This window comes from Xenopus laevis, chromosome 7L (assembly GCF_017654675.1).
Source record: "Xenopus laevis strain J_2021 chromosome 7L, Xenopus_laevis_v10.1, whole genome shotgun sequence".
Taxonomy (NCBI): domain Eukaryota; kingdom Metazoa; phylum Chordata; class Amphibia; order Anura; family Pipidae; genus Xenopus; species Xenopus laevis.
Window position 1 is genome coordinate 113,593,025 of NC_054383.1, and position 27,688 is coordinate 113,620,712.

Below are 27,688 nucleotides of genomic sequence, written 5' to 3' on the forward strand. Positions count from 1 at the left end.
TCTATCTAGGCCCTCTCCTATTCATATTCCAGTCTCTTATTCAAAATAATGCATGGTTGCTAGGGTAATATGGAGCCTAACAATCTTGTAAGAAGGTGATTGAGTTGTGTGCATGAAAAAAAGTGTATTGTATGTGTAAAGTGAATGTGGGTGCTGTGAAAATGTTGAAGTCATTGAAAGTGTTAAATGTAAGTGATTGAAAGTGTTAAATGTTTTGAGACTGTAATGTGTAAAATCCACCACAAGGTGGCAGTGGTGTCATGCAAGTGAATGGTGAAGGTTTCATGTGGTGAACTGGGGAAAGCACATGCACTGCAGTGAGAACAGCACATGATAGAGAAATGTTAACAGCACATGCACAGCAGATGTTAAGGGGATGGTTGATTAGGGATAGTATATAAAAGGGCGAAACACATTAATGGGTGTTCAGTGGATGCTTCTGAAGAAAAGTAGATAGTGATAGGGCTACAGTAAAAGTACTAGGTGCTATAGATAGTGAGTGGACCACTAGAATGGGTAGCCAAGACCCCAACAAGGAGTAAGTGGCTTAGGAGCCAAGGCTTTGCCAGTGAGGGTTGGAGTGTTAGGGGGAACACAAACATCCTGAAGGAGGGACGCAAGAAAAATCCTATCTGGAGTAGGCCAGAGGGGCATAGGACGTATGCCGGACTGGTAGGAGCAGAAGCTGGAAAATTCCTATCCTAAAAGGTCAGTGGTGCACTGCTGTGGTGTCAGCCCGACTGAAGTAGGAAGGTGGTAAGTCGCCTTTGAAAGGGGTGTTCCTGTGTCTCCAGTGATTTCGTGTGAGGGGTTCGCTATACAATAAGTTATTGCTCTGCAAGAAAGGGAGTAAGTGACACCCATGGGACTGTGTTTGGATTGTACAAAAGTTAATGGATATCGTGAAGTGTTTCCAATAAAAGTTCTTCATTTTTTGATTTACCATCGGTGTGGATTTTCTTCTGTCCAGTGAAGGTTGATTTCCATGGTGACGAAGGAGCATTAACCCTTACCCCCCTTACAACCTGATTGCTGAAATTGCAAACTGGAGAGCTGCTGAATAAAACGCCAAATAACTTAAACACCACAAATAATAAAAAAATTAAAACAAGTGCAAATTGTCTCAGAATATCACCATCTACATCATACTAAAAGTTAAAGGACCAGTAACATCAATTTTTTTTTTTACAAAATTCGTTAGTATACATGAAAAAATAAACACCAAGTCAAATAAAACTTTAAAATAGCAAAGCCTTTATTAAGAAATAACTTACCGAAACTGCACTTCCTGTCCTCTACAGAAAAGGCGACACGGCGACCATCCATTGTGCGGCGCTGGATTTCTCCTCCTTGGCTCTGTCTCATGTTGTATTGACAGCATGTGAAGCGGCTGATGCATCAGGGAGCGTGGTTTCCATGTGTGCGGATTGCTGGCTCATCGGCGCGTCTGTAGAGTACCTGCGGCAGGGGAGCTTTTCAGAGTGGAGCTGGGCCTCATCGTGGATGTTTGCAGTTGCAGGCAGCAGGCCGATCGGAGTTCCCAGTCACTGGCACGTAGCCACTCTTGTCATGCGCTGCTTTCCATGCTAGAGAGCGCTTGTCACCAACCCGAACACCACCTACAGTATCTTAGCTACAAGCACCGGCGCAATTCTTCTCCAGCTGCCGACCCAGCCAAAGCCCCGGGGTCACATCCCAGAGTTACAGCAGAAGCAGGAGCGGCGCTGTCAGGTTGAGCGCTAAGGAGAGAGCGCAAAGTCAGAAAGAAGTGAGTGGGGAAAGGCGAGCTACTTTCCAGCCTGGGAGGATCACTTTCTCTCGCTTCCTCTCTGATCGGCCTGCTGCCTGCAACTGCAAATATCCACGATGAGGCCCAGCTCCACCGCTGCAGGTACTCTACAGACGCGCCGATGAGCCAGCAATCCACACACATGGAAACCACGCTCCCTGATGCATCAGCCGCTTCACATTCACAGGCCGATCAGAGAGGAAGCGAGAGAAAGTGATCCTCCCAGGCTGGAAAGTAGCTCGCCTTTCCCCACTCACTTCTTTCTGACTTTGCGCTCTCTCCTTAGCGCTCAACCTGACAGCGCCGCTCCTGCTTCTGCTGTAACTCTGGGATGTGACCCCGGGGCTTTGGCTGGGTCGGCAGCTGGAGAAGGATTGCGCCGGTGCTTGTAGCTAAGATACTGTAGGTGGTGCTGGGGGAATTCGGGTTGGTGACAAGCGCTCTCTAGCATGGAAAGCAGCGCATGACAAGAGTGGCTACGTGCCAGTGACTGGGAACTCCGATCGGCCTGCTGCCTGCAACTGCAAACATCCACGATGAGGCCCAGCTCCACTCTTAAAAGCTCCCCTGCCGCAGGTACTCTACAGACGCGCCGATAAGCCAGCAATCCGCACACATGGAAACCACGCTCCCTGATGCATCAGCCGCTTCACATGCTGTCAATACAACATGAGACAGAGCCAAGGAGGAGAAATCCAGCGCCGCACAATGGATGGTCGCCGTGTCGCCTTTTCTGTAGAGGACAGGAAGTGCAGTTTCGGTAAGTCATTTCTTAATAAAGGCTTTGCTATTTTAAAGTTTTATTTGACTTGGTGTTTATTTTTTCATGTATACTAACGAATTTTGTAAAAAAAAAATTTGATGTTACTGGTCCTTTAACTCAAAGGTGAACAATCCCTAAAGAAGAACTAAAACTAAAAAAAACTACCCTAAGAATTAGGATAAAATGCTGCACATTATGTTTTGTGGTTCTGTATGAGCCCAAGGCAACCACATCTCTTTAGCAGGGAAGATCTGTGCCTCCAAATATGCCCCAGTAGCTCCCCAGTCCAGCTTACCTGTCTGACCAATTCATTTGCAACATTTTACAACATTGGAGAACTACTAAAACATGGTGGTCAGAGCAAGGTGTAAGGTTCATATATCATTAAAAATATCTTTGGGACTAGTATTTTTAAAGGGATCCTCCCCCCAAAACTATTTTTGCCTATTTAAAGAATATATATTTTTTGAGAAACTTTCCAATATATACTTAGTAAAGTTTTTCAATTGTTTTAAAATGATATTAAATGTAATTGCTATTAAACGCAGTGTTTGTTTATTCTTTCTGTTCTCTGGGTCTTTCAATCTGCTTTAGTCAGCTGACTTGCAACATTGTTTCAGGAGTCAGAGCCAGGAGTGCAAAGAATGTTAACAGCCTGACATATTGCTTATTATTAATATTATTATTATTATTATAATTATTGTTATTATTATTATTATGTACCAACTTATTCCACGGTTCTGTACAATAAATGTAGCATGAGTGTAGATACAAATTTGGTGCAGGAGTCAGTTGCTGATTAATATCACAAGTATATTGAAGAGCAATGCTGGGCAAATCTGTCCCGTTTTGCTTTGCCGAAAAATTTGCAGAACTACTCAAAAATTTGTGAAACGGCGAAAAATTTGCAAAATACATTGGTCAATAGACGTCAAAATATTTGGATGTGCGACAATTTTTACACAAGCAACAATTTTTACATGCGCAACTTTTTTATCCAAATGCATTAAAGTCAATGGGCATCAAAATCATTTTGATGTGCGACAATTTTTATGCAAGCAACTTTTTTTGTGGCAGCAAAACTTTTTGCAGGCGAATTTTCGTTGCAGTTTCGCGAAACTATTCGCAGGTGGTAAAATGCAGAAATTCATTGCAAATCCATGCCTGGCGAATAAATTCGACCATCGCTACTGAAGAGCAGTGGAATGTTAATTGATTTATTGATACATTGATTGTTAATTTAATTTATTTGACAGGGTGTTTATTATATTTTGATTGTTAACAACTTTCAATTGTTTTTTAATTTTTTATAGTTTTTTTTATTTATTTGCCTTCCTCTTCTGGCTCAAGTATGGTTTGGGATCCGTTATCCAAAAACCTGTTATCCAGAAAGCTCCAAATTAGGGAAAGGCCATCTCCCAAAGACTTCATTTTAATCAGATAATTCTAATTTAAAAAAAAAAAAAAATCTTATTGGGTATAATTAATGTTTAAATGCTTTTTTAGTAGACTTAAGTTATGGAGATTCAAATTATGCAAAGATCCTTTATCTGCAATACCTCAGGTCCTGTGCATTCTGGATAACAGAACCAATACCTGTTTAGTGAAAACCCTATTAATGATATTTTATAAGGAGAATGTCTATTGTAGAATTGGGCATTACAGGTATGGGACCTGCTATCCAGAATACTCGGGACCTGGGCTTTTCCAGTTGAGGGATTGTTCTGTAATTTGCCTAATTGTATTTGATTTTTGTGATTTTATTGTGGTTTTATGCCTGCATAGTTGTGCATCCCTCCCTCCTTCCCTCCTTTGTGTATAAACAAAGATTCCAGACCTTCTGACTAGTTCCCTGCCTATCAATAAATTACTCCTATTGGTTCCTTGCCCCTTAAATAGTGCTTCCTCTGTTTAGTCATTGCCCAAGCTCTTCTGTTCCTACAGTTCTTGTTCAAGCCCATGTTTGTTCCTGAAACCTGTTTTTGACCTTGGCCTGTTATACTTATCTTCTGATCCTTGCTGCCTGACCCGACTTCTGCCTGAACCTGACCTTGCTTCTGCCTAATCCTTGCCGGTACCTCACTTTGTTTCAGTAACGTGCTCTGGTCCCCTGTTGTCTCCACCGCAGAAAGTTTGTTGCCCCAAAAGGCGCAGGGGGAGCCAGAGTCACCTGCTGTGACTTCCTGGACTAGTCATCTTCTGAAGGGGGCCTTGTTAACAGATTGTTACAAGTTGTTCCTTGCTATTTGTTTAGCATCATTTTGCAGTTTGATCGTTTGGAGTAGAAACACATTTCTAGAATTGTTGTATTTGTCAGAACGTGTACTTTTCATAAATATATGGTTTTTGGGGGTCTATGTACTGTTAGGGGTCTTGCAGCACATAATACACAGTCAGGGGGATTTGTTCACAGAAGACAAATTGGCAGCCGAGAAATCCATATGCACTATTTTCATTTGGGGTCCGTACATGCCAGCTGCTTTGGTATCTCTATGCATAGTGGGCACCAAACTGTTCAGTAGACCATTGGTGTTCATATTTAGGGTGTTTATATTACAGGAGACATGATTTTTTTTTTCAATTTGTAGACACTTAGGGGCAAATTCACTAAAGCGCGAAGCGCCGAACGCTAGCGTTTGGCATTTTTGCTACTGCGCAAATTCACTAACGAACGCTGGCGTAGTTTCGCTAGTGTTACTTCGCAACCTTACGCCAGGCGAATTTTCGCTAGCGACTAAACTACGCAAATTCACTAACTTGCGCAGTGTACTGAACGCTACCTTTTACGCTAGACTTCCTTCGCCACCTCAGACCAGGCGAAGCGCAATAGAGTAGATAGGGATTGTTTCAAAAAAAGTCAACATTTTTTCTAAGTCCCAAAAAACGCTGGCGTGTTTTCTACATGATGGCTGATAGGCTGAAAAAGAACGGAAATTTTTTGGGGCTCCCCTTCCTCCCCCCTACATTTCCTGACTCATGGCAACTTACCTAGACAGTGGGCACATGTGGAGGGCAAAATACATTTTTTATTTGTTGATTTGAAGGTTTTCTAGGCATTTGTAGTGCTGATACGTGTTCCTCCATTGAAATTTGACTTTCGCGCCGTATGCAAATTAGCCTTCGCTAGCGCAACTTCGCTTTATATAGCGAATCAACGGTAGCGCAACTTCGCAAACTTACGCTACCCCTGTGCGCAACTTCGGATTTTAGTGAATTTGCGGAGCGCTGGCAAAAATTCGTCTGGCGAAGTGCGGCGAAGTGCGGCGAAGAGCGGCGAAGAGCGCAATTTCGATTCTTAGTGAATTTGCCCCTTAGCCTATATCTTTTTACAGAAGTAGAATTACACCAACATTCTAGCATATTTTGAAAGCTTAGGTTGTCCAGAAAAAAAAAACAATATATTGTTTTCGTGGGTAAACTAAAAGACCCTCCAAGGAAAGGTTTTTTAAAAAAACATTGGTGCCAGGCCCCCCTTACAAGTTAAAAAAAATTGGGGCCCATTTGCTGCTCTTTAGGATTTGAATATGAATGCGATACAATACCTGTTACATGTTATTGTCATTTACTCTGATGATAACTTTTTTAACTATTTTATTTGCTCTCACAGGTGCTGTAACATCTGCAGAGAATGTATCTGGGACTGAGGGCAAATCTGTGTATCTCACAGTGAAGTTGGATCTCCCTGCAATGCGGCAGGTACAATGGAGGGTTAATACCAGCATGATAATTGTAACTGTATTACCTGGCGGCCCTCCTTCTTATACTGATAATTATAGAGGCAGATGCCACCTGTATGATAATACAACTCTCCGACTGGACAATCTCACTCACGCAGACACAGGGGAATATTCACTCTCTGTCACCAACCAGAGCAGCGGAGCCACAGTGACAGGATCAGTTTATCTCACAGTTTACAGTAAGTGAGGTTTTGTTATTCCAAGTGGCTTTGCACTGCAAGTATAACTGTACGGAGAAGCTATTAGATTAGTGTTACCAACCATAGTGCAGTTTCAAAAGCAAAAAATATAACCTGTTTTTCAACACTTATTCATTGAATGCATCAAACAAGTACGAACAAAATTATCCACTCTCATATTGATATAATATATATTTGTTTTAATGGAAAGGGTTAATATCACTACATAATTATACCCTTTACTTTTTTATTGTATTATAATACAATTTATTTTTAAATTTAAATAAAATGTTCTGCTGTTTTAGACAATTACTTACCGTCAGCTAAGCCTCATTATCTTTCACATTTCACATTCTTCATGTAATAAATACAATGTCGGACTGGCCCACAGGGATACCAGGAAAAGTCCAGGTTGGCCCAGGTGTCAGTGGGCTCTCATGCTTCTAAACATTTGAGCTATTTCATGGCCATTCCCTATTTCTATGAGAATAAAGAGGCTAAATAGATGGAATAATAGGTTATAATATGTAAAGAAAAGAGAACAGGAGAACAGAGGTTGAGTAAGTAAAGGAAGAAAATAATACTTTGAGTGGGCCCCTGGTCTAAGGATTTTTGATGGGCCCCTGGTGTCCCAGTCCGACACTGAATAAATATGTGCTTAAACACTAAAAGGCCAAATTATTAATGTTCAAGGTTTTTTTGCATTTCACCAAACCGAACTTTATAGCACTAAAAACCGGGTATTAGTCAAATTACTCTAAACCTTATTAAGGGGCAGATTTATTAAGGGTCAAATTTGAATTTTCAATTTAATTTTATGGTCAAAACTGTTAAATTCGACTAGGGAGTTATCCACATTCTATTCGAGTTTTTTGAAAAATTCTAATTCGATTTTCGAAATTTATCATACTGGCCTTTTAAGAATTCAAATTTGACTTTTCACTACCTAAAACCTGCCAAATTGCTGTTTAAATCAATGGGAGAGGTCTAGGGATCAATTTGGAGATGTTTGCAGCCTTCCTCACTTTCGAGTATTTTTCGGAGAAAAAACAAATCGAGTTTGATCAAATTTGAATCGTATTCAATTCAAATTTTCCAGGTCGTTTAAATTCGTCTGAGTTTAAAAAATTAGATTTTATTAATAAATTTCGACTAGTTGAATTTCCAATTTATGGGAGTTTAGGGGAGTTTAAAAAATTCAACCCTTGATAAATGTCTCTAAGGGGCAGATTTATCAAGGGTCGAAGTGAATTCGAGGGAATTTTCGAAGTAAAAAAATTTGAATTTCAATGTAATTTTTTGGATACTTCGACCATCGCTACCACAAGCTACTACAACTTCGACTCGAAGTAAAAATACTTTGACTATTCGACCATTCGATAATCGAAGTACTGTCTCTTTAAAAAACTTCGACTTCAATACTTCGCCATCTTAAACCTGCCGAATTGCTATGTTAGCCTATGTGGACCTTCTAGTTTATTTTAGTGTAATTCAACTAGGGAATAGTCCAAATTCAATTCGAGTTTTAAAAAATGTTGAAATTCGAATTTTGAATCTTATCATGTACTGTCCCTTTAAGAATTCTATCCAACATCTAAAACCTGCCGAATTGGTGTTTTAGCTTATGGGGGACCCCCTACAATCAACTTGGAGTCGTTTGGTGGACTTCTGAAAAAAACATTTTTTTTGGAGGAAAAATTTTGATTGATCTTTTTTTTGAATTTCGAGTTCATGGGAGTTGATGGGATTTTTTAGAAACTCCCATAAACTCGAAATTCTACCCTTGATAAATCTGCCCTTTAAGGTTTTCACCTACACTAAGAGGCCCATTTTATCTGAAAAAAACTCCAAATCCATACAGGTTTTTCTCTGTATTTATCAATACACTTTCCTGAAATTTTAAACTTCAGATTATTGCATGAAACCAAGTGCAGATCAAAAAATCTTTGGGACTTCTCCCATTGACTTATGTGCAACCATGGCAGATCTGAGATGCCGGAATTTCGAATTCTGACTTTTTCTCCATCCTCTCGGTCTAATAAATTCCCGAAAAATGTGTGTTTTTTTTTAAATTCCAATTTTATACTAAAAAAACACTAATTTTGCATTCGGAGTTTAGTAAATAACCCCCTTAGAGATGCGATTGTCCCAGTCGCTTTGTGCTTGTACCTTTGTACACCATCTTGTCACTGTTGACGCGCTTCGCCTATTAAGCTTCTTCCAGGAGCAATGACATTCGTGTTTTTTTAGTATAAAATCGTAATTTTAAAAAAAAAACACAAATTTTTCGGGAATTTATTATACCGAGAGGATGGAGAAAAAGTTAGAATTCGAAAATCCGGCATAAACAGTCGCTCTTTATTTTCCCAAAAGATTTGAACCTCAAAACTTTACCTATACACACAAAAGTCTCTTAAATTATATTTATAGCATCACAACGTATCCATTTTAAATTATAATCATGATACCCTTTACATTCTCCAGCAAATACAATATAATTATTCTAAAAAGGCTCTTAGATTAAAGTCCACAGTAAGACCATGGGTGAAAGAGATTTAAATTTATGTATCCACCAACCTTCCCGAGTCCTTGTCACCAGGTAACCTCCCCTCCAATTTGCTTTAACCAGGGTCGGACTGGGGGGCCCTGGTCCAGAGCCCCCCTCCAGACCCCCTGGCCCCACTATAATGGTGGTGCGGTTGTCCCAACAAAGTGGTTCTCATGCGGCTCTCTTGGCGCTGGCGTGCAAGCGCAGCCGGAGCCGCACCGGCGTACATGCGCAGCCGGAGCCGCACGGCGCGCATGCGCGAAGTGCGCTGTGCGGGGCCGCATATTGATTTTTTTAGGAAGGCCCAGGAGATTGGCAGAGGGGTCTGGCCCGGCGGGGGCCCATTAGGGGTGGGGCCCGCGGGGCTTTTTCCCGGTCTCCCGCCGGGCCAGTCTGACCCTGGCACCAATACTAAATACATAAAGTTTTATGGTGATTTTTGACTTGTATAGATTAAAACCTCAGGCATACCTCAAGAAACCAAATATGTTCAGAAAGTGTATTCCCTGATTAATCCAAAATGGGCAAAAACTTTTTTCTTGTAGACTTCCAAACGTCAATGCTTTCTTAAATTATGATTTTTAAAATAGAATTCTAAGATAATTCTGAAAAATCACCTCAAATCTTTCAGTTTGCAGCATCTTATCTCCCACATATTATTAGGTACCAACATAAAACATCCTAAATATGACATGAGTCTTCTAAACAGTTTGATGCCAACTGTGATTACAATCACCAAAGGATATGTCATGTAGAGACTGGCAAAAAAAAAAATAGTGCATATAAAATATCATGGTGGTCACTTTAGCTAAATCAACACATTTATTGCATTTTATTCCATAGAGAATGATAGCTCTTATTCCCCAACTGGTAAACATTTTAGAAAATTTTCAATATACAAAACACTTATTTCTATTAAAGAATGAGAGCAAAATCTGGTTAGTGCACAAAAGGATGTCATTATATTACAAACTCCATTCTGTACAGTTTAACAAGCAATCTGTCTCACAAATGTATAACATCCATGTAACGGACACACTTATGTGCAAAGTTACTTACAGAATGAATTATGTAAAAAAAAACTTGGACATAATATATATTAGTGTAACTAACAAGTGCATGACAAGCTAGATTTGAATGACAAAATAGATATATGTGACAGAAAGCAAAATTTTATTGTACAGGATTCATTCTTTCCACAAAATAAAAGTTTTGTTTCACAAAACAGAAAAAAATAACCATTCTGTGAAGCAATACTGTCAGTCACATTCCTGAACCAATAAGAACAAAGTTTATTGCCATATAACAAACAAGATGAGAAGTTGCCAGCTAAATATGATCATTATAGGTGATATGGCTAATCTTATTGTAGTAACCTGCTTGTGTGGCCATTTTGGTTAAGGGCATTCCTGTTTTGCCATTGTCTTATGATTCACTCCTGTTCCTGTTTCCCTTTTCCTGTCTAAGCTGAGAGCAATAATGGGACAGGCCACACCTACCTGCCATGTTGTAATAAATGTAGCAGAAGCAGGGGTGTAACCACAGAGGAAGTAGACCCTGTGGCTGCAGGGTGGGCCAGGAGGTATAGGGGTCCATGAGGCCCTAATTCATATACAATTTCAATAAATATTGGTAAAACTAGTCAACCACTAGACATTTTACAGGCCTGAAAGACATCTCTGTCTGTGTCAGACATCTCATCTGCAGTGTGGTAAAAAACTGCAACTGTAGTCATAAATGATTCCTAAAGTCTATGTAGTACAATGTGTAGCCTTGGTGATTAGGGTTAGTGATGGGCCAATAAATTTGCCTGACACAAATTCGCTGAGAACTACCACATTTCATCGCAAGCGAATTCATTTGCCGACAAAAAATCTGCTGTCAAAAATTCCGTGCATCAAAATGAAAAATTGGCGCTAGTAAAATTGACACACACATTAAAATTATTCAGACGCCCATTGACTGTAATGCATTTGGACCAAATAGTTGCACGTAGTAGCTTGCGTCAAAATTGACACGGGTCAGAATTATTTTGACGCCCATTGCATTTTGCGAATTTTTGCTGTTTTGAGAATTTCAAGGCACAGATTTGTCCATCACTAATTAGGGACATTGTATAATTAATACTGTCAAATCTGAACTGCGGAGTTCCTTGCCCAGCAGCAATCCAGGTGCATGTCCTACAATAATAGAATTAGAAAAGCAGTATTTTACTTAGAGTGAGTTCAGAATTTTTCAACAAGACTGTGCTGCTTAACTCCATCCGCCAGTCGGTCATTCAGCTGTTTTACCAGATTAATCCATATGGGAAAACTTCACTCATGAGTAGTCTCTGCTCACTCACAAACTGTTACACTGCCGTCCACCTTTAGTCAGACACTCCAGACACTGGGGATACAAACACAGTCTGTTTAGTATGATGTGTGGGCCTTATAAGCAGTTTCTTAGTCACATAGTTAGCTGTAGTTTAACTACTACATAACTTCAATTTCATCACTATGGCAGCTTTGTCAAAAGCAGTGTAACAGTTTGTGAGTGAGCAGAGACTACTGATTTGTGTATGTTTCCCATTGGATTAATCTGGTATATGTGGCTCAGTAAAGCAGAAGAGTGACCCACTGGTCGGATGAAGTTCAGCAGCACAGTCTTGTTGCAAAAATGTGAACTCACACTAAGGAAAATATTATATATGTATTATGAGTGGCTGCTTATAAGAACTACACATCATACTATACAGAATATGTAGCTAACTAGAGATGTCTCATAAGACCCACTCATTATACTATACAGAATATGTGTGCACATTTCCAGTCTTCGGTTGCCACCTTTTTTTTTTCAGGAAAAATGGACATGGGGTGGGCTAGTGATGTAGGGGGCAGTGCAGGAGACATCAGGGGCGGGACTGATTATGTAGCAATCAACGATTGTCATTATACTTCAGTGTCCTGCTGCGCCTGCGTCCGTCGCACCGTAGTGGCACTTGCGCGCAGGCGTCTCTGCGCCGGCGCCGCTACCCACGTGGCGGCCATGGGCGCCGCCATTTTGGGAGCGGCGTCGGAAGAAGTAGTTGCGCCGCCCGGAGCTCCTGGTCCTGCTCCGGGCGGCGATCGTGACAGGCAGGTAGGTGTGGCCTGTCCCATTATTGCTCTCAGCTTAGACAGGAAGAGGGAAACAGGAACAGGAGTGAATCATAAGACAATGGCAAAGCAGCAGGAATGCCCTTAACCAAAATGGCCACACAAGCAGGTTACTACAATAAGAATAGCAATATCACCTAAAATGATCATATTTATACTTTGCATACTTTTCTTTCTCTACAATCATTATAAGTGCAGCATTATATTTCTCAGCCATTTGTGAGAACTTCCAATTATGAACCTGTAGTGTTTAACAGCAGCTCTTTTAGGAAATGTTTGTTCATGTTTATTACTATGCAGCAAAGGGGACAATAGAGGGCTCCTCTATAGCAGGAGGAGCAGAGCAGAGCAGAGCCGGCAACTTCTCATCTTGTTTGTTATATGGCAGTAAGCTTTGTTCTTATTGGTTCAAGAATGTGACTGACAGTATTGCTTCACAGAATGGTTATTTTATCTGTTTTGTGAAACAAAACTGTCATTTTGTGGAAAGAATGAATCCTGTACTATAAAATTTTGCTTTCTGTCACAAATATCTATTTTGTCATTCAAATCTAGCTTGTCATGCACTAGTTAGTTACGCAATTATATATTATGTCCAAGTTCTTTTTTACATCATTCATTCTGTAAGTAACTTTGCACATAAGTGTGTCCATTACATGGAGGTTATACATTTGTGCGACAGATTGCTTGTTAAACTGTACAGAATGGAGTTTGTGATATAATGACATCCTTTTGTGCACTAACCAGATTTTGTTCTCATTCTTTAATAGAAATATGTCTTTTGTTTATTTTTTTATATCTGTGTATGGTCACAAATACTTATATACCATGAGAGACATTCATTCTGTGTATTAGGGATAGTTTTGTATACAGAATGTATTTGGGACAAACGGCACCCCATAGTATGGAAGCGGACTATGGCGACAATTCGTCCCTTTAGTGCATCTGCCCCTTTGAGTACTCCAGCTCCAGACATGTCATTTTAGAATGCTTTGTCCATATACATTTGACTATAGTGTATTTCAAAGAAGGACAATAATTTGGGATTTTAATTTATCTGTAGATTTCAGAGAAACGGCACATAAAACACATTTGTATATACATATGTATTACCCCCACCAGACTCCAAAATCTTACCTAGAACTGACAGGAGGAAGTCAGAATAGCTGTTTGTACTGTTTATAAGGAGTCGATGTGCTGAAAAAAACAAATGCTTTACAAGAAATCCTTGTTAGAACAAAAGATTTAATAAGGAAAACTGGAAGAAGAAAAAACAGGAACAGGACAGGAAAATGGACTGGGCAGGTGGCAATCAAAATACAATCCAAAAGCAGGCACGGGGTTAGGGCAGGCAGCAAAAACTTAGGTATCCAGATAACACAACAAGGTCAAAACCATTGAATCATAGGAGACAAAGGCAGGACAGGAGTTGACTTACAGGACAGGAACTCAAACATCTTGGACAAAGCAGGAGGGCCAGTGATCCTGTTTTGAAGAAGGCAGGATTAAATAGCCACTTATATCTTGCAGATGGATTAAGGGAGTGGGCCAGGGAATACAGACAGGAGAAAATACATTTAAATAACCTGGCAGATTACAACCACAATGCCTCCTATGGCTGTGTATGTATGGATTATTCTGACACACACACAAAATAGGGTTGCCTTTGACCTTGACAAAAAACAGACAAGAGGGCAGGATGATGACATTGGTGGCAGAGCAGCAGTGTACGTAGGGGAGTTTTTACTTTTGGAGGGCAGGTCCATGACATCATGGGTGGTTATTGGTCAGATTATTATGCAAGTTTCACAAGGTTGAAACAGAGAGTGGAGACCTGAACAGCCCTAATAAAATCTGAACTCTTTGGGTCAAAACCGAACAATAAAAGCAATAAAGAAATGCAATGGGCATACAGATAACACTCCTGCACTGGGGACACGTGGAAACCTATTTGATTTACTAGTAGATAACACACTCTGACTGCCTACATAGCACAGTCCTTTTAATATTACAGTCCCATAAATAACTCCAGATGGGATTAATAGATGCACAATTCAGTTCAATGCAAATGGTCCCTTCCCAAGTAATCCCTTGTACTTGGTAGCCTCTTCCATGTAGCAGGTAGAGGAACAACATGTCCTTACGCAGGGGCTTCACACTTAATTGCCATTATCCTTCCTTGGGTGGCTCACTCACCATGGTGCTCTCAGAGGCAGTCCCACTGGACATTACAGGTAGCTCTGCAGTGTGGACACTCTCCACAATGGCACCACCTTGATCCTGTTCCCTGCCAGCTGAATCAGGTGGTCAGTCAGTTTTCCCAGCGCACTCACAATCTCAGGGCTATCAAACTGATCTCTAGAGCTATGCCAACTCGCCTTGGAGACTACAATCTCACAGGATTGACATGACTTTACTTGATTCTGTTCAACTGGTGAATCAAACAATGTATTTTTTAGTGGCAGACTCTCTGGTGCCTTCAATACATACTGGGTTGTAAATGCATCCCCATGGGCAATTAACTCCTCTGCAGCACCAGACATATCAGTTAGTTTTATCTTGTATTGCTCTTCAATGTCAATATTTGGGGGAAACTTCTCATGGTTTAGCTCTATGGGGCTCTCTATAAATATTCACCAGGACCCTGTCAGAATCTCATACAGATGCAGCCACTCTGAGGTGTTCAAAAATCTGTTCCCCTATAGGATTTGGTAAATAAAGTATTCTCTCACTCTATGGATCATGGTCCCCAAAGCAGCAACCTTTCAGGTTTTAATTTCCAATGCAATATACCACTGACGAATACTTGACAGGCATATTTTATCACATCAGTGCCTCCAAAATGTAACTCTTTCTTAAAACACTCCTGTAGACTCATATAACTGCCACTTTACCTGGCGTAAAACAATCCAGCAGTGGGCTCTTTGCTTATGAAAGGAAACAAAGATTTGCAGCAACAAATATTAACTTTATTTAGCAAAAAATAAATGCAATGGGCATCTAATACAAATAACACTTCTGCACGGGGAACCATTGGGGACCTATCTGACTAGCGGGCACCACTCTGAATGCCTACTGTGTTCCACTCCAGATGGCGATAATAAATGCACAGTTCAATTTATTGCAAAAGGTCCTGTCCCAAAGCTTGTATACCCCAGGTAGTGCTATCTCCCAAAAGTACCTCTTCTTGGGCTTAGTAACTGCTCCCACATAGAAGGTACACAAACAACACTTGTCCTCTCACAGGGGGCCACATTGTATAATTGCCAGTATCCTGGGTGGCTCACTCACCGAGGGCAGACACACTGGGGATTACAGGCAGTTCTGCAGTACAGACACTCACCACAGTTGCACCATTCACCTCCTGGATCTGAAGCAACTTGACAGGGAACAGGATGGGTTCGCTCTGTATAGCTCGAGTACTAGGCCTTACCTCCTGGCTAGGGTTGCCATCTGCTCAGTATTTTACCGGCTTGGCCAGTAAAAATGATGCTTCGCCCTAATGTAAATAATAATGTAATAGTTAAAAGAATATAAATATATAGGAAGGCTGGCATATAGGAAGGCTGGCATTTTTTTCCTAGTCTGGATCCCTAGTCAGATTTAAGAAACAAGAACTACTGAAACAAGGACAATTCAAATTTACTACACCAATTAGGGGCAGATTTATCAAGGGTTGAAGTGAAAATTCGAATTTCAAATTCAAATTTAACAAATAAAAAACAAACAAATACAAAAAGTATTGTAGAAGTGATACCTATATTGGCTAACAATAAAAAAAAATACATTGCAAGCTTTCGGAGCACCAAGGTCCCTCCTTTTTGCTACTGGCTAACACGGTACCACAGTTTTTGTTTTAAATTCATATTTAGAAATTTGAATTTTTAAGTTTATTTTAGTGTAATTCGACTAGAGACTAGTTAAAATTCGATTCTAGTTTTTTAAAAGAAATTGAATTCGAATTTTGAAATTTATCATGTACTGGCCCTTTAAGAATTCAAATTTGACTATTCGCCACTTTAAACCTGCCATATTGTTGTTTTAGCCTATGGGGGACATCTTGGAATCAATTTGGAGTTGTTTGGTGGCATCCTGAAAAATCAAGTTTTTTTCTAAGAAAAAACTCAAATCAAATTTGATTAGAGTTTGCGGGTCGATCTAAAAATTTGTCATTTTTTTACTCAAAACCAAGCAGTGTTTCCATAGTGTATTTTCACTGGCAGAGAGATGCCTAAAGCCACCCTAAATTATTGGGAGACAGTATAGGCAGTTTTGCCTGTTCACCCACTTGCTAAAATTTGGGACAGTAGCTGTAGTGCTATTAGTTCATCAAGGCCCTATCTGTTCAGGCAGCTGAATCCTATAGCAGAGATGTCAGGGAGCTGCTATCTGATTAGCTGCACATTGATCGGTTGATAGGCTGCTGATGGGCTGGTGGGGGGAGGAAGGGAATCGGTGATATGCAGTGCAGCAGTAAATAGTCAGCGCACAAGTCACATGACTGTGGGCACCTGGGAAACTGAAATCATGTCTAGCCACATGCAAAATTTCAATGTCTTTGCTCTTTTATAAAATGGATTTCAGAGCAGAATTCTGCTGGAGCAGCACTATTAACTAATGCGTTTTGAAAAACAGGTATACCTTTAAACCTCCATGTTACCTGCCGCTGTGTAGTGATCCACCCTCTATCTCTGCTACAAACATAAAGGAAGATACAATTCTGGGTAGATACATGTTTTTACAGTATTATTATTATTAGTACTAATAATTAGACACATTATTGAAATATCTGTTGAAAAACACTTTGGGCAGGTAGGCAGATAGGGATATGGGAGCCCCAGGCAACAGAGAATGGTGGAGACCCCTTTCTAGAAGGTGGTAAATCCATATATCAATAATACCCTACCTACATTCCTTAAGCTATTAAAGAGCTTCAGCTCTTAGCTTTCCCATGAGAGCATTTGGTTGTTTGTGGTGTTCAACAATAACTAAAGGGCTACAAGTAGGAAATCCCGAATATACTGAAAATATTTAATATTTAATTAGTATCAACAGTATAATCCTCTGTACCCCAGGGGCCCCTTTGTTACTGGAGTCTATGGGATCTCTGTAATTCTCTTTATTTCCTGTTAGTGCTTGTCAAAATGAAAACTCATGTCAAGTTCACGGGGCTAATAGACAATACCTTGAAATTATATACTGCTAAGTAAAGTTCTGGGGCTATTTCTGAAGTCAGGAGAGAGGAAAACAAATAACACAAAGCAATAGGAATTGAAGAGGTGGGATGGACACTGTAATGGACACTGTTACCAGAACGGACCTTATTCCTGGAAAATATTAGGGCTCATGTACAAGCACAAATACAGTGTGCAACGTGTAATTGTGGGAGCAGCATCTACCCCATAAATACAATGTAATTGTTTCTTCAAAGGGAATATGATCCTGACAAAACAGTGGTCTATGTGCCAAACTGCATTTAATTGGACTTCAGTGCAAATCAGATTGTGCCAAAAATATTTGTAACTAGGATGATGTCACTTCCTGCACCTGTCCTCAAAATAATATCAGTGCATGATTATTTAGGCGCAAGTATACTGCTTCTTGTGACACCAAAACCCTGGAGCTATTTGTCCCTTTAAAGTGGTTCCTGGGGCCTGCTGGACCACGATAAATCTTAAAAATCATGTGCACCGGGAGCACACTGCCACATCTAGTAGGTCAGTAAGCAAACTTGCACACAGTTTGCAAGAGGAGGCAGGACAGATGCAGTGATGCTGAATGCAACCATTCTCCAGACCTACATTGTTCACCAGACACTGGATGGAGACAAAGCATCATTCTTCCCCTACACAGGAACTTTATTCTACACCATGATAAGGTTCTGAGTCTGAAAACTTTGTGTGATCCTAGAGCTATGTAATATTTGTCTTGAATCCCAATTATATATATTGCAAGTAATAAGTGTATGTTTGATGAAAGTATAATCTGTTGTGGGTCCCAGTGGTGTTGCCGGACCAGTAAATTTTCCATTCTTTTGTTATCCACTAAATTGGACATCTATTGATGTTTTACCAGTGTCCTAAGCTTTTTTCTTAAATAGTAAATCATTTGTTTTTGTCTTTCCTGTGCTTAAAGTGTGTCTCTTACAATAATATTGTTTGTTTTTTTTGTGCTTTTGAAGTATTTGAGATCTCTTTTTGGTTGATTTCAGGCCATTGCCAGCCGGGGAGGACATGCACTGGAAATAAATGAAACACTAATGGGGAATTGAATGCTTTGCATAACAGTTCCTTGTAAGAGGCTGGTGACTTATTTGCAGCTTGACTTTGAGATAAGTTAGTCCTCAAGGTTGTTCTGTCTGCAAAGGCTAAGTTTGGTGTCACAGTGGAGTAAATAGATATTACAGGGCCCATAGCAAATACATTTTTAGGCTCCCAAATGTCTAGAGATTGACCTGTTTTACCAATATTTATTGAAACTGTAAATGGATTAGGGCTTCATGGGGCCCCTATACCTCCTGCCCCCCTGCAGTCACAGGATCTGCTTGTTTTGTAGTTACACCCCAGTTTGGTAAGATTGGGGCAAAATCTCAATAGACTGTAAGCAATATACATTATATCAGCTTCTTCCCAAAGTAATGGCTAAAAAAAACCTAATGAAGTCTTAGTCAATCTCATGACTCTCCTTTACATTGCCCCCTTGGCTACTAAGCACTGTCTGCTCTTCACAAAGGGTATAACATCAGCATAGTCAGTATTATGTTATCATTCCTACTTGGTTTATGTTATTATTTGATGATATAACTTTTATTTGTATTACTATTAAACATTAAAGGAATAATAACACCAAAAAATTATAGTGTCCTTTGATGTTACTGTTCCTTTAAGCTGTGTCCTACTAACCTGCACAAAAAAATCCTATGTATTGTTCTACAATGAGCGATAAATTCATACTTCTTGACGTATGGTAGTGGGAATGAATAAAATTCTGTGTATGCAGATTCCCCCTGGAGTCCCCCTGACTTGGATGGATTCTTTTCTCAAGCTAGCCTTGGTCTTTATCACCTTGACCTTGAGGAACAAACATTTCATTGTTATCAGAGCCGGGCCAAGCCGGGCAGGCGCCCTAGGCAGCCTGCCGCCTGGGTGCACACATGCACACAAGCTAGATGCTCGCGTGTGTGCGAATAGACGATTGTGCACATGCGTGAAAAGACGCTTGTGCACATGCGCGAAAAGACGCTTGTGCGCATGCACTGAGTGACGCACTACCATGCATAGACGAGAACAAGTGGGCGGTCGGGACTCGGCAGAGAAGGGACTGGACTAGGGTAGGAGTAAGTACGTGCCTGGCGCCCCTCCACCTTTGCGCCCTAGGCACGTGCCTACTCTGCCCCTAGTTCCGGCCCTGATTGTTATTAGGGCAGTTCTTTGTTTTTCTGTACTGGAAAGAGATACAGTGGGGGTAATTTATAAACCCTGGGCTAATTTGCACCTGGGCAGTAACCCATAGTATCCAATCAAATTCAGTGTTCAACATGCAGCTGGCTGAAAAAAGCTAATCACTGATTGGTTGCTATGGGTTACTGCCCAGGTGCAAATTTGTTTATAAATGACAGGCCTGGACTGGCAATCTGTGAGTTCTGGCAAATGCCAGAGGGGCTGCGTATGATGCCATAGAAAGCGACTATAGAAAGCGACTATTAAGTGGGCTGGTGGAGGCTGTTTGGGCCTCTGTGTACTAGAAATGGCAGGGCCTATTTTGACTCCCAGTCCAGTCCTGAGACCCCCACTATTTCTATGCTCTTAAAATGGTAACAGCCTTTTATGCCTGTAAGTTCATACACTCCCATGTTTATAAAAACCCTGTGATTGTTCAGGGTTCTGACTCTTTGTGAGTTCAGCATCCACGGAGCTTGTGCCAAATAAACTTTATCTTTTCACCTAACGTAGCCTCCTTGAAGTTCCACAACAGTAGCATCTACTGCCTTTGCTTCTTAGGACATAATGTTGCACTGTTTGTTATGTTTGTTGGTAGAACTGTATCATGGCGATATCATTTTATTAACTGAGTACATTTGATTAGTGTGATTATTCAGTTCTTTATCTGAAGCATTTCAAGGTCAACATTCTTACATCAATAAGTATGGAGAAATGTGCGAGTGTGGCTCTGTCAATCAGTCACCTTGTAAATAAATTTAAAGGACAAGGAAAGTGTATTTATTACTTTATTACTCATCTGACAGGCATACCTACAGTCAGTTCTGCAGCATTTCATCACCTCCTCAGTTTTCATCAGTGCAGATGTAGAAGTGCCAGAGTTATGAAAATATCGCAAGGTAAAAGAAAAAAAATCCCACAATTCATCTTTCCAGCACAGAGACAAAGACCGCAGCGCATGCACATTATTTCTAATCGGGAGACTGAGTATTAATCGCAGCACTAGTGCACAAGAATCTAGCAGTTGTAAAGGGATGAGAATAACAGATGAACTGCAGCAGACATTTTGTTGATGTTACAGACATCAAAATGGTGCCCAAGACTATGCCGAGTTTGAGAAGTGGAAACAGGGGTAAACAACTTTATTTGTTAAAAAAAAAGTAGCAATTAGGGATTTTAATATCTAAAAAAGTTATTTTATTCAAAAAGCATGCTAAATATAGGCATACAGACCACATGGTACTCTGTCTTAAGCGTTTCATACCCTCTGGTACTTAATCATAGGCATAATGGACTTCAGTTGAGCAGATCTCATTGTCTTCTATATTTGCATTATTCAAAATAGTAGCCCAGCAACAATATAATATAATAATATAACACAAACTAAATAAATGCAATCTCACTTTACATCTCTCCCCATGAGAAAGACTAAGAACCTTGTATAAACATTCACACTCCCTTCTCCCATTTACTGCGTGTGTCTCAGGCTTATAGATAAGGAGGAAGAAATCATACAGGGGGTCGGAATGGGAAGGCAAATGAGCCAAGGAAGTGGGAATTGGTGTAAAATAAAAGTGATTCTCTTGTCACTGTTCTGTATTGTTTAGTAAAGCATACAGTATGTTAAACCAATAAACAGTCCTATCTATAGGAGAGTGCTGCTCAATAAATTGTAAATACAGCCCAACAAAATGTAACATAATACAGGTATGGGACCTGTTATACAGAATGCTCGGGACCTGGGGCTTTCCGATAATGGGTCTTTCCATAATTTGGATCTTCATACCTTAAGTCTAATAGAAAATCATTTCAATGAAACATTAAATAAATCAAATGGGCTAGTTTTGCCTCCAATAAAGATGAATTATATCTTAGTTGGGATCAAGTAGAAGGCACTGTTTTATTATTACAGAGAAAAGGGAAATCGTTTAAAAATTGGATTATTGGGATAAAATGGAGTCTATGGGAGACAACCTATCTGGATAAAGGGTTTCCGTATAATGGGTCCCATACCTGTGCAACTTTTTTGTGTTCTATTAATGGAATGTTCTTTATTGCTTTCAATTAGGATCTATACAGCAGGTTTCCCATAAAAACATGCATGTGGCATGTAAACCAAAAATCATTTGGTACTGCCTGGTGCAGATGAGGTTTTAGTAAATAATATTGTGTTGCATATTCCATATTCATTTAGCTGATCGGGAATAGAGCATTACATTAATCACTAATTATTAGTCACTGTAGTTGATGACATTTCTTGGGTTCTATGATGACACATACAATGGCATAAATTTGTGGGCCTAGGGCCCCCCCTTTCAGAATTTTTTCTGGGAACCCTCTTGGATCCGTCCATGCAGAATTGTGAGCCCCCTCATAGCTGCAGGGTTTGCTTTCTTTATTGGTTCACCACTGTATACATAGAGCAGTCACAAATCCAGGTTCTTTGCATTATATCAAAAGAATAAACAATGATGTAGTCAAGTATTTTATATAAACGATTAGTAATCTTCCAGAATGGAAAAATTCTGTTAAATGAAAGTATAACCTCTTATTTATTTGAATTGTTAGTGGATTCAGTTAGGAATGCACTGAAGCCAGGATTCGGCCTTTTTCAGCAGGATTCGATCCTTCCCACCTCTAAAATGCAAATTAGGATTCAGATTGCGTTCGGTATTCGGCCAAATCTTTCGGGAAGGATTCAAAATCCAAAATAGTGGATTCGGTGCATCCTTAATATCTAGATCAGAAATGATACTGAGAAACTGAAAGAATTTGCACCTGAAGGTGAACCACCCCTTGAAGTCCTGTGGTTCCAGGTTTAAACCTTTGTGAAACAGGTTTGCGAGTTTGAACACCATTAAAATACCTTTGACATTAACATTGCAGGGCCTGAACTAGGCATAGGCTGAAGAGGCAAGTACCTAGGGCACAACAGTGGGGAGCCTGCCTTTCACTAGTGGCTGCCTGAAAGTCTGCTATTCGGTGCATCATATACAAATCTGTGCACAGGGGGTGGAAGTGGTTGCCCTAAATAGTGCCAAGGAGACAAGCAGTGGCATAAGTTGGGGCATTCAGGACAGGCTCTTGCCTTAGGAACCCTCAATCATAGGCCTGGCAGTGTAAAGCTGTGTTGCCAGATCACATATTTTAAAAATGTGGAAGCTTTTCTTGCTTTCTCATTCAAAACAACATGAACATGCTTCTTTCTCATAGAAATCCGTTTCAGTCAAAATAAAGGAATAGGTCAAAAATTAAGTTATTTTTAAGTAATTATTAATAATACACATTATTATATAATATAGTCATAGTGACTTCACCCTCTATTTTTTCTTGTTGTGTGCAATGTTTGTGAGATCCTTTAAATAATTATTATGTACAGAGAATCATTGCCTCCTGCAGCACTATACAAAGCAAGGGGATCTAGAATCCACAACCACATACAAAGAATTGCATCACATTGAAGCAGATACGCAATATTGCAGTTGCAGAGTATTAAACAATATAAAAAGGAAGGGAGGTGAAATATAAGGAGGTTGTGGCCTGGGTGGTGGTGCTGGTACAGACCCTTTCTAGATATTGCCAGTTAAGTGTTCAGGGCAGGCCTGGGGAGGAGAGGCAGATTTTATAAAATAGGTAGATTAGGTAGATAGCAGCATATAAATGATTAATATAACAATTAATTATTAACCACAGTCAGGATAGACAATTGTCACCCTCATAAAGATATTGAAGAGTCGGTAAATTTAGTAGTAGTATTTAACATTTTTCACACTTCTAAAAATATATCCCTGCAAGTGCACCCCATATACTGTATACCATATGCTTTCACTTCCAGTGTAATGATCGTAGTTCCAGAATTGTCCCAACTCACATCTAATGGGCAGGACAGGTATAGATTCCATTGCCATCCACACATTAGGCTTCTTTCGATATACTTGAACAGAATTTATTGTATCGTATCCCAAGTAGGGGTGGAACAGAGGCTGTGGTCTGGGTGGAACAGGGCATTGACAAATATCACTCAAAGTCTGGGAAGATTGATTCCCCTTTGTGTTTCCATTAAGTTCTGTTTTTTCACCCACAGCTTGTATTGAGTCTGTATTGAGTCTCCAGCATTGTAATAATCTAAAAGTGAAAAAAGCGACAGATACTGCACATATGTGATAATAAGAGAACATTCGGTTTTAAACAATTATTCACCCTGCTTAGCAAAAAATCACATTCTAATGAGATCTGCAGGCAAAATAATGACGTATATGTTCTGTAAGTGATTGGAAAGGTGCTATTAACTAATAATTACCTGGATTTTATCTGGGTGTTCTCCTCAAATGATTATACACATCATTACTTGGGAACTGAAGCTCCTGTTTATGTGAGAAATAGAAAAACAACATGATATACATATTTGCGTTAAGAATATATGCAAAGAATATATAATATTTATAAACTTTTGTTTTAAAGAAGATTTCACACATTTCTGAACTGAGGTTATACATTTTTAGATAGGAATACCGCTGCCTACACCTTTCGAGAACATGCAAGTTTGTGGCCCTTGCGCTAAATATATATATATATATATATATATATATATATATATATATATATATATATATATAATATATATATATATATATATATATATATATACTGTATATATATTTATTATAAAAACATTCACACAAATGCACAGAGATATGTAACTTGCATAATCAATATACCTGATAGCTGGATTCCTGGGGCCTATTTCCTGCCATGGTCTCCTGTCAGAGAAACAATCCAATCAATTTTAATTTTTTAATTTAATTTAAAAAAAATTCAATCAGCTACAAATAATGTTCTTTGGGACAGACAGAGATACAGTCAGTAATTGTTTTTTAGATATGAGACACACGTGATATTGCATTGGGAATATTTTGGGTTGAATTGACCTCAACAGGTTTCAGCTAGAGTATTTTCTGACTTTCAGCAGCTTTTTTTTCTTTAAAAATTTGAGTTTTCTCTTCTAAAAACTGGACCACTATCTACAAGACCTTTAGACAGATTGATATAGATATTTCTCATTATAAACATGTATGGTATAATAATCCTGAGTGAAAGCTGCTACATTATTGCTGGCTGTCATGGTTGCATTTGTCCATAGCTGAAGATTTAGATCTAGTTATAGCCAATGACTGGATTACTAGACACAACATTTTTAATAAAGATAAATGACCTTTTTTATCAGTTATTGCAGCTATATTAAAGTTTACTGGGACACAGTACGGCAGTTAGCAATGATCCCTAAATAACCACACATTTTATGTAAGCTGATTAACAAAAGAACAAATATTCCACTCTTTCTAATTTTTCAGAGAAGCAAGAGAAATCAGATTGTACCGTTGATCCTGTAATGACACGATCATAAGTGTTTGGTGCTTGGGCGCCTGTATTCTCATATACTGGACTTGTGGGAGCGTCTGTTAAAGAAAAAAAACATGATTCAGAATATATGGAGGAGAAACTGATTATGGATGGAGGATGAGCCAAGCTTTAAAATCATAACTTCTGTCTTGTTTTTATGGTTAATTTGCTTGAAGTACTCGAGTGGTATATTACTAAGGCTTCTTGGTTGGCTTTATCTGCACTAGTGATACATTGTTTTTTATTTTAGCTATGGGAATGTATTGTGTATGAATGTAATATCAATCTGGGTGTGCACTGAAACACTGGGTGTGATTGCCCCACACTAATTCAATGGAACTCCTCAATGATCATGGCCTGAAGCATATAAAATATAGAAGAGTAAGTAGGGCAATATACCAAAGAGACAATTATTAAAAAAAACCTCTCATGTCCTGAGTTTCTGCAACAGATACTTACACAGCCACACACCTTTATGGGTTGTTATGTAATGGAGCAAGGCTATAGCAGCTATATCTTGCCAATAGTTATACAAGTACTGAGCTTACATTTCAACATTTTCATGCTGCACCTATCAGCTGAATTAATGTGTTTATTATAACCTACCTTTTAAATGATTAGCTCTATTATATATCTGAAAAAATGTTGAAAAGCAGCTATTTGCTTTAAAATGTTATACAAAACATTATTTTGTCTAAAGATCGCAAAATAAGATTGGTGATGATTTAGAGGAAAGAGAATGCATACATACATAAACACCCTTTAAATTTAAAGGTGTATCAAAATGCCACATGGCTTATTCCATGTACCAGCACCCTACAAACAATGTAATCCTTTCCTTTAAAAATAAAATAATACTGTCATTTAAGGTCACAATTTCAAGATTGTTTTAACAATTTAAGATTGAGTCAATTATTTGTTTAGGGACATCTAATTATACCAGAATAATAGATATATTCTAGGTTTATAGTTATACGGTCAGAAGACATATGTTGGGGAAGGTCCCATCACTAAGCACTCACTGTTGTTGTTGTTGTTGTTCTTCTTCTTGCGAAGAATGAAGAAGATGGTGAGAGGTATCAGTGCTACAACAAACAGGACAGAGATCACAATGCCGGCTATTGCACCAGGAGACAGCTGGTTTGAACCTAAAACATTGAGAACAGAACATGGAATTGGTTATTAATAGGCACAATTTTATCACAAGGAACAAGAAAGCCAGCGATTCTTCAAAAATTGTATTTTTGTTATAAAGAAGTCACAGCACTATGTATGTGTTATTATGTTTCCTTAATAATGACTTGTCTTGCTGGATTTGCAGTCTAAAAGAGACAATGGCAGCAGAAATTAGTTTTTAATATCTATCATAACACAGTCTTTGCTTTATAATTGTATTAAAAGACATCATTAAAATGCATCTGTTCTTCCTACTCTGGGGCAAGAGTTTTGGAGGGCCCTATACAGTTTCTACACAATAATAACCCAATAGACAAAGTAGGGTCCATTCAAAATGTATTCGCTGAAATGAGAATGAAAGACCTTGATTCTCCTGCACAGAGCCCTGCAACCAAATGGAATGCCTGTGTTAAACACCAAACCCTCATCGTCCAAAATCAGTGTCAACCTCTGATGTATGAATGAAAGTAAATCCAACCCAAATGGTCCAGCATCTAGTGAAAACCTTCCCAGAAGAGTTAAGGATAAACCAGGACAACCTTGATTTCTGAATGAGATGTTGACCAGATGGGTATCCGCATATTGAGTATATACAAGGTATGACCTGTTAAAGTAAATCAGACAAGTTGGGCCTAATTACACCTCTTCTATTTGTATTTACACTGTTTCCAAATCGAGGGACAATCAAAGTTAAATGTGTGTGCCTTATTTTTCTGCTAACTTGTTATTTTTGCGGATGATGAAATGAAAGCTGGCTAATAGAAAAATGATAAATCTGCTTTCATGCTGCAGTTAAACCTGTACTGTATCACTTTTTCTCCCATCTGTGTTTGTTACTATGTGTAAATTTGGGAATCTGTCCTGTAGTCACACTGTAGAATAGTAGCAAAGTGTTGTATATAACAGGGCCCTCGTGGCTAGTGGGCCCCTGTCACTCAAAGTACACATGAAAAGCCTTTGCTGCTCCAAATAATCCATGGCCACAATAAATGCGATGAGCACAAAACACTTTTTATTGCAGGGGGCACAGTATGCAGATCAGACCGGGGCTGGCTAAACCTGCATAATGCTAACTATATACATTATGGGGCAGATGTATGAAGGGTCGAATATCGAGGGTTAATTAACCCTCGATATTCGACTAGGAACTAAAATCCTTCGACATCGAATATCGAAGTCAAAGGATTTAGCGCAAATCCTACGATCGAACGATCGAAGGATTATTCGTTCGATCGAACGATTAAATCCTTCGAAATTCAAAGGATTTTAATCCAACGATCGAAGGAATATCCTTCGATCAAAAATTCTTAGGCAAGCCTATGGGGACCTTCCCCATAGGCTAACATTGAGTTCGGTAGCTTTTAGCTGCCGAACTAGGGGGTCGAAGTTTTTTTAAAGAGACAGTACTTCGACTATCGAATGGTCGAATAGTCGAACGATTTTTACTTCGAATCATAGTCGAAGGTCGAAGTAGCCCATTCGATGGTCGAAGTAGCCCAAAAAACACTTCGAAATTCGAA

General features: G+C 39.3%; 1 protein-coding gene and 1 long non-coding RNA gene across 4 annotated transcripts in view; one reads left to right on the forward strand and one right to left on the reverse strand.

Moving 5' to 3' along the window:
- Positions 1–375: 375 nt before the first annotated feature.
- The window catches only part of LOC121395614, a 33,897-nt gene continuing 6,584 nt past the window's right edge, over positions 376–27,688 (forward strand). The window contains exons 1-3 of one of the 3 annotated variants that reach the window (XR_005962590.1): positions 376–708; positions 6,160–6,468; positions 24,944–27,246. This is a non-coding gene — a long non-coding RNA (uncharacterized LOC121395614). Of the gene's footprint in view, positions 709–6,159; positions 6,469–24,943; positions 27,247–27,688 lie in introns of those variants that run through there. The other 2 variants (XR_005962591.1, XR_005962592.1) reach the window with 2 other exon arrangements.
- The window catches only part of LOC108696712 (carcinoembryonic antigen-related cell adhesion molecule 1-like), a 33,341-nt gene continuing 28,992 nt past the window's right edge, over positions 23,340–27,688 (reverse strand). The window contains exons 7-11 of the mRNA XM_041569567.1: positions 26,015–26,140; positions 24,969–25,048; positions 24,311–24,352; positions 23,893–23,956; positions 23,340–23,717 (exon numbers count right to left, since the gene is read on the reverse strand). Coding sequence (XP_041425501.1) covers positions 23,900–23,956; positions 24,311–24,352; positions 24,969–25,048; positions 26,015–26,140 — 305 coding nt within the window. The 3' untranslated portion in view covers positions 23,340–23,717; positions 23,893–23,899. The remainder of the gene's footprint in view (positions 23,718–23,892; positions 23,957–24,310; positions 24,353–24,968; positions 25,049–26,014; positions 26,141–27,688) is intronic.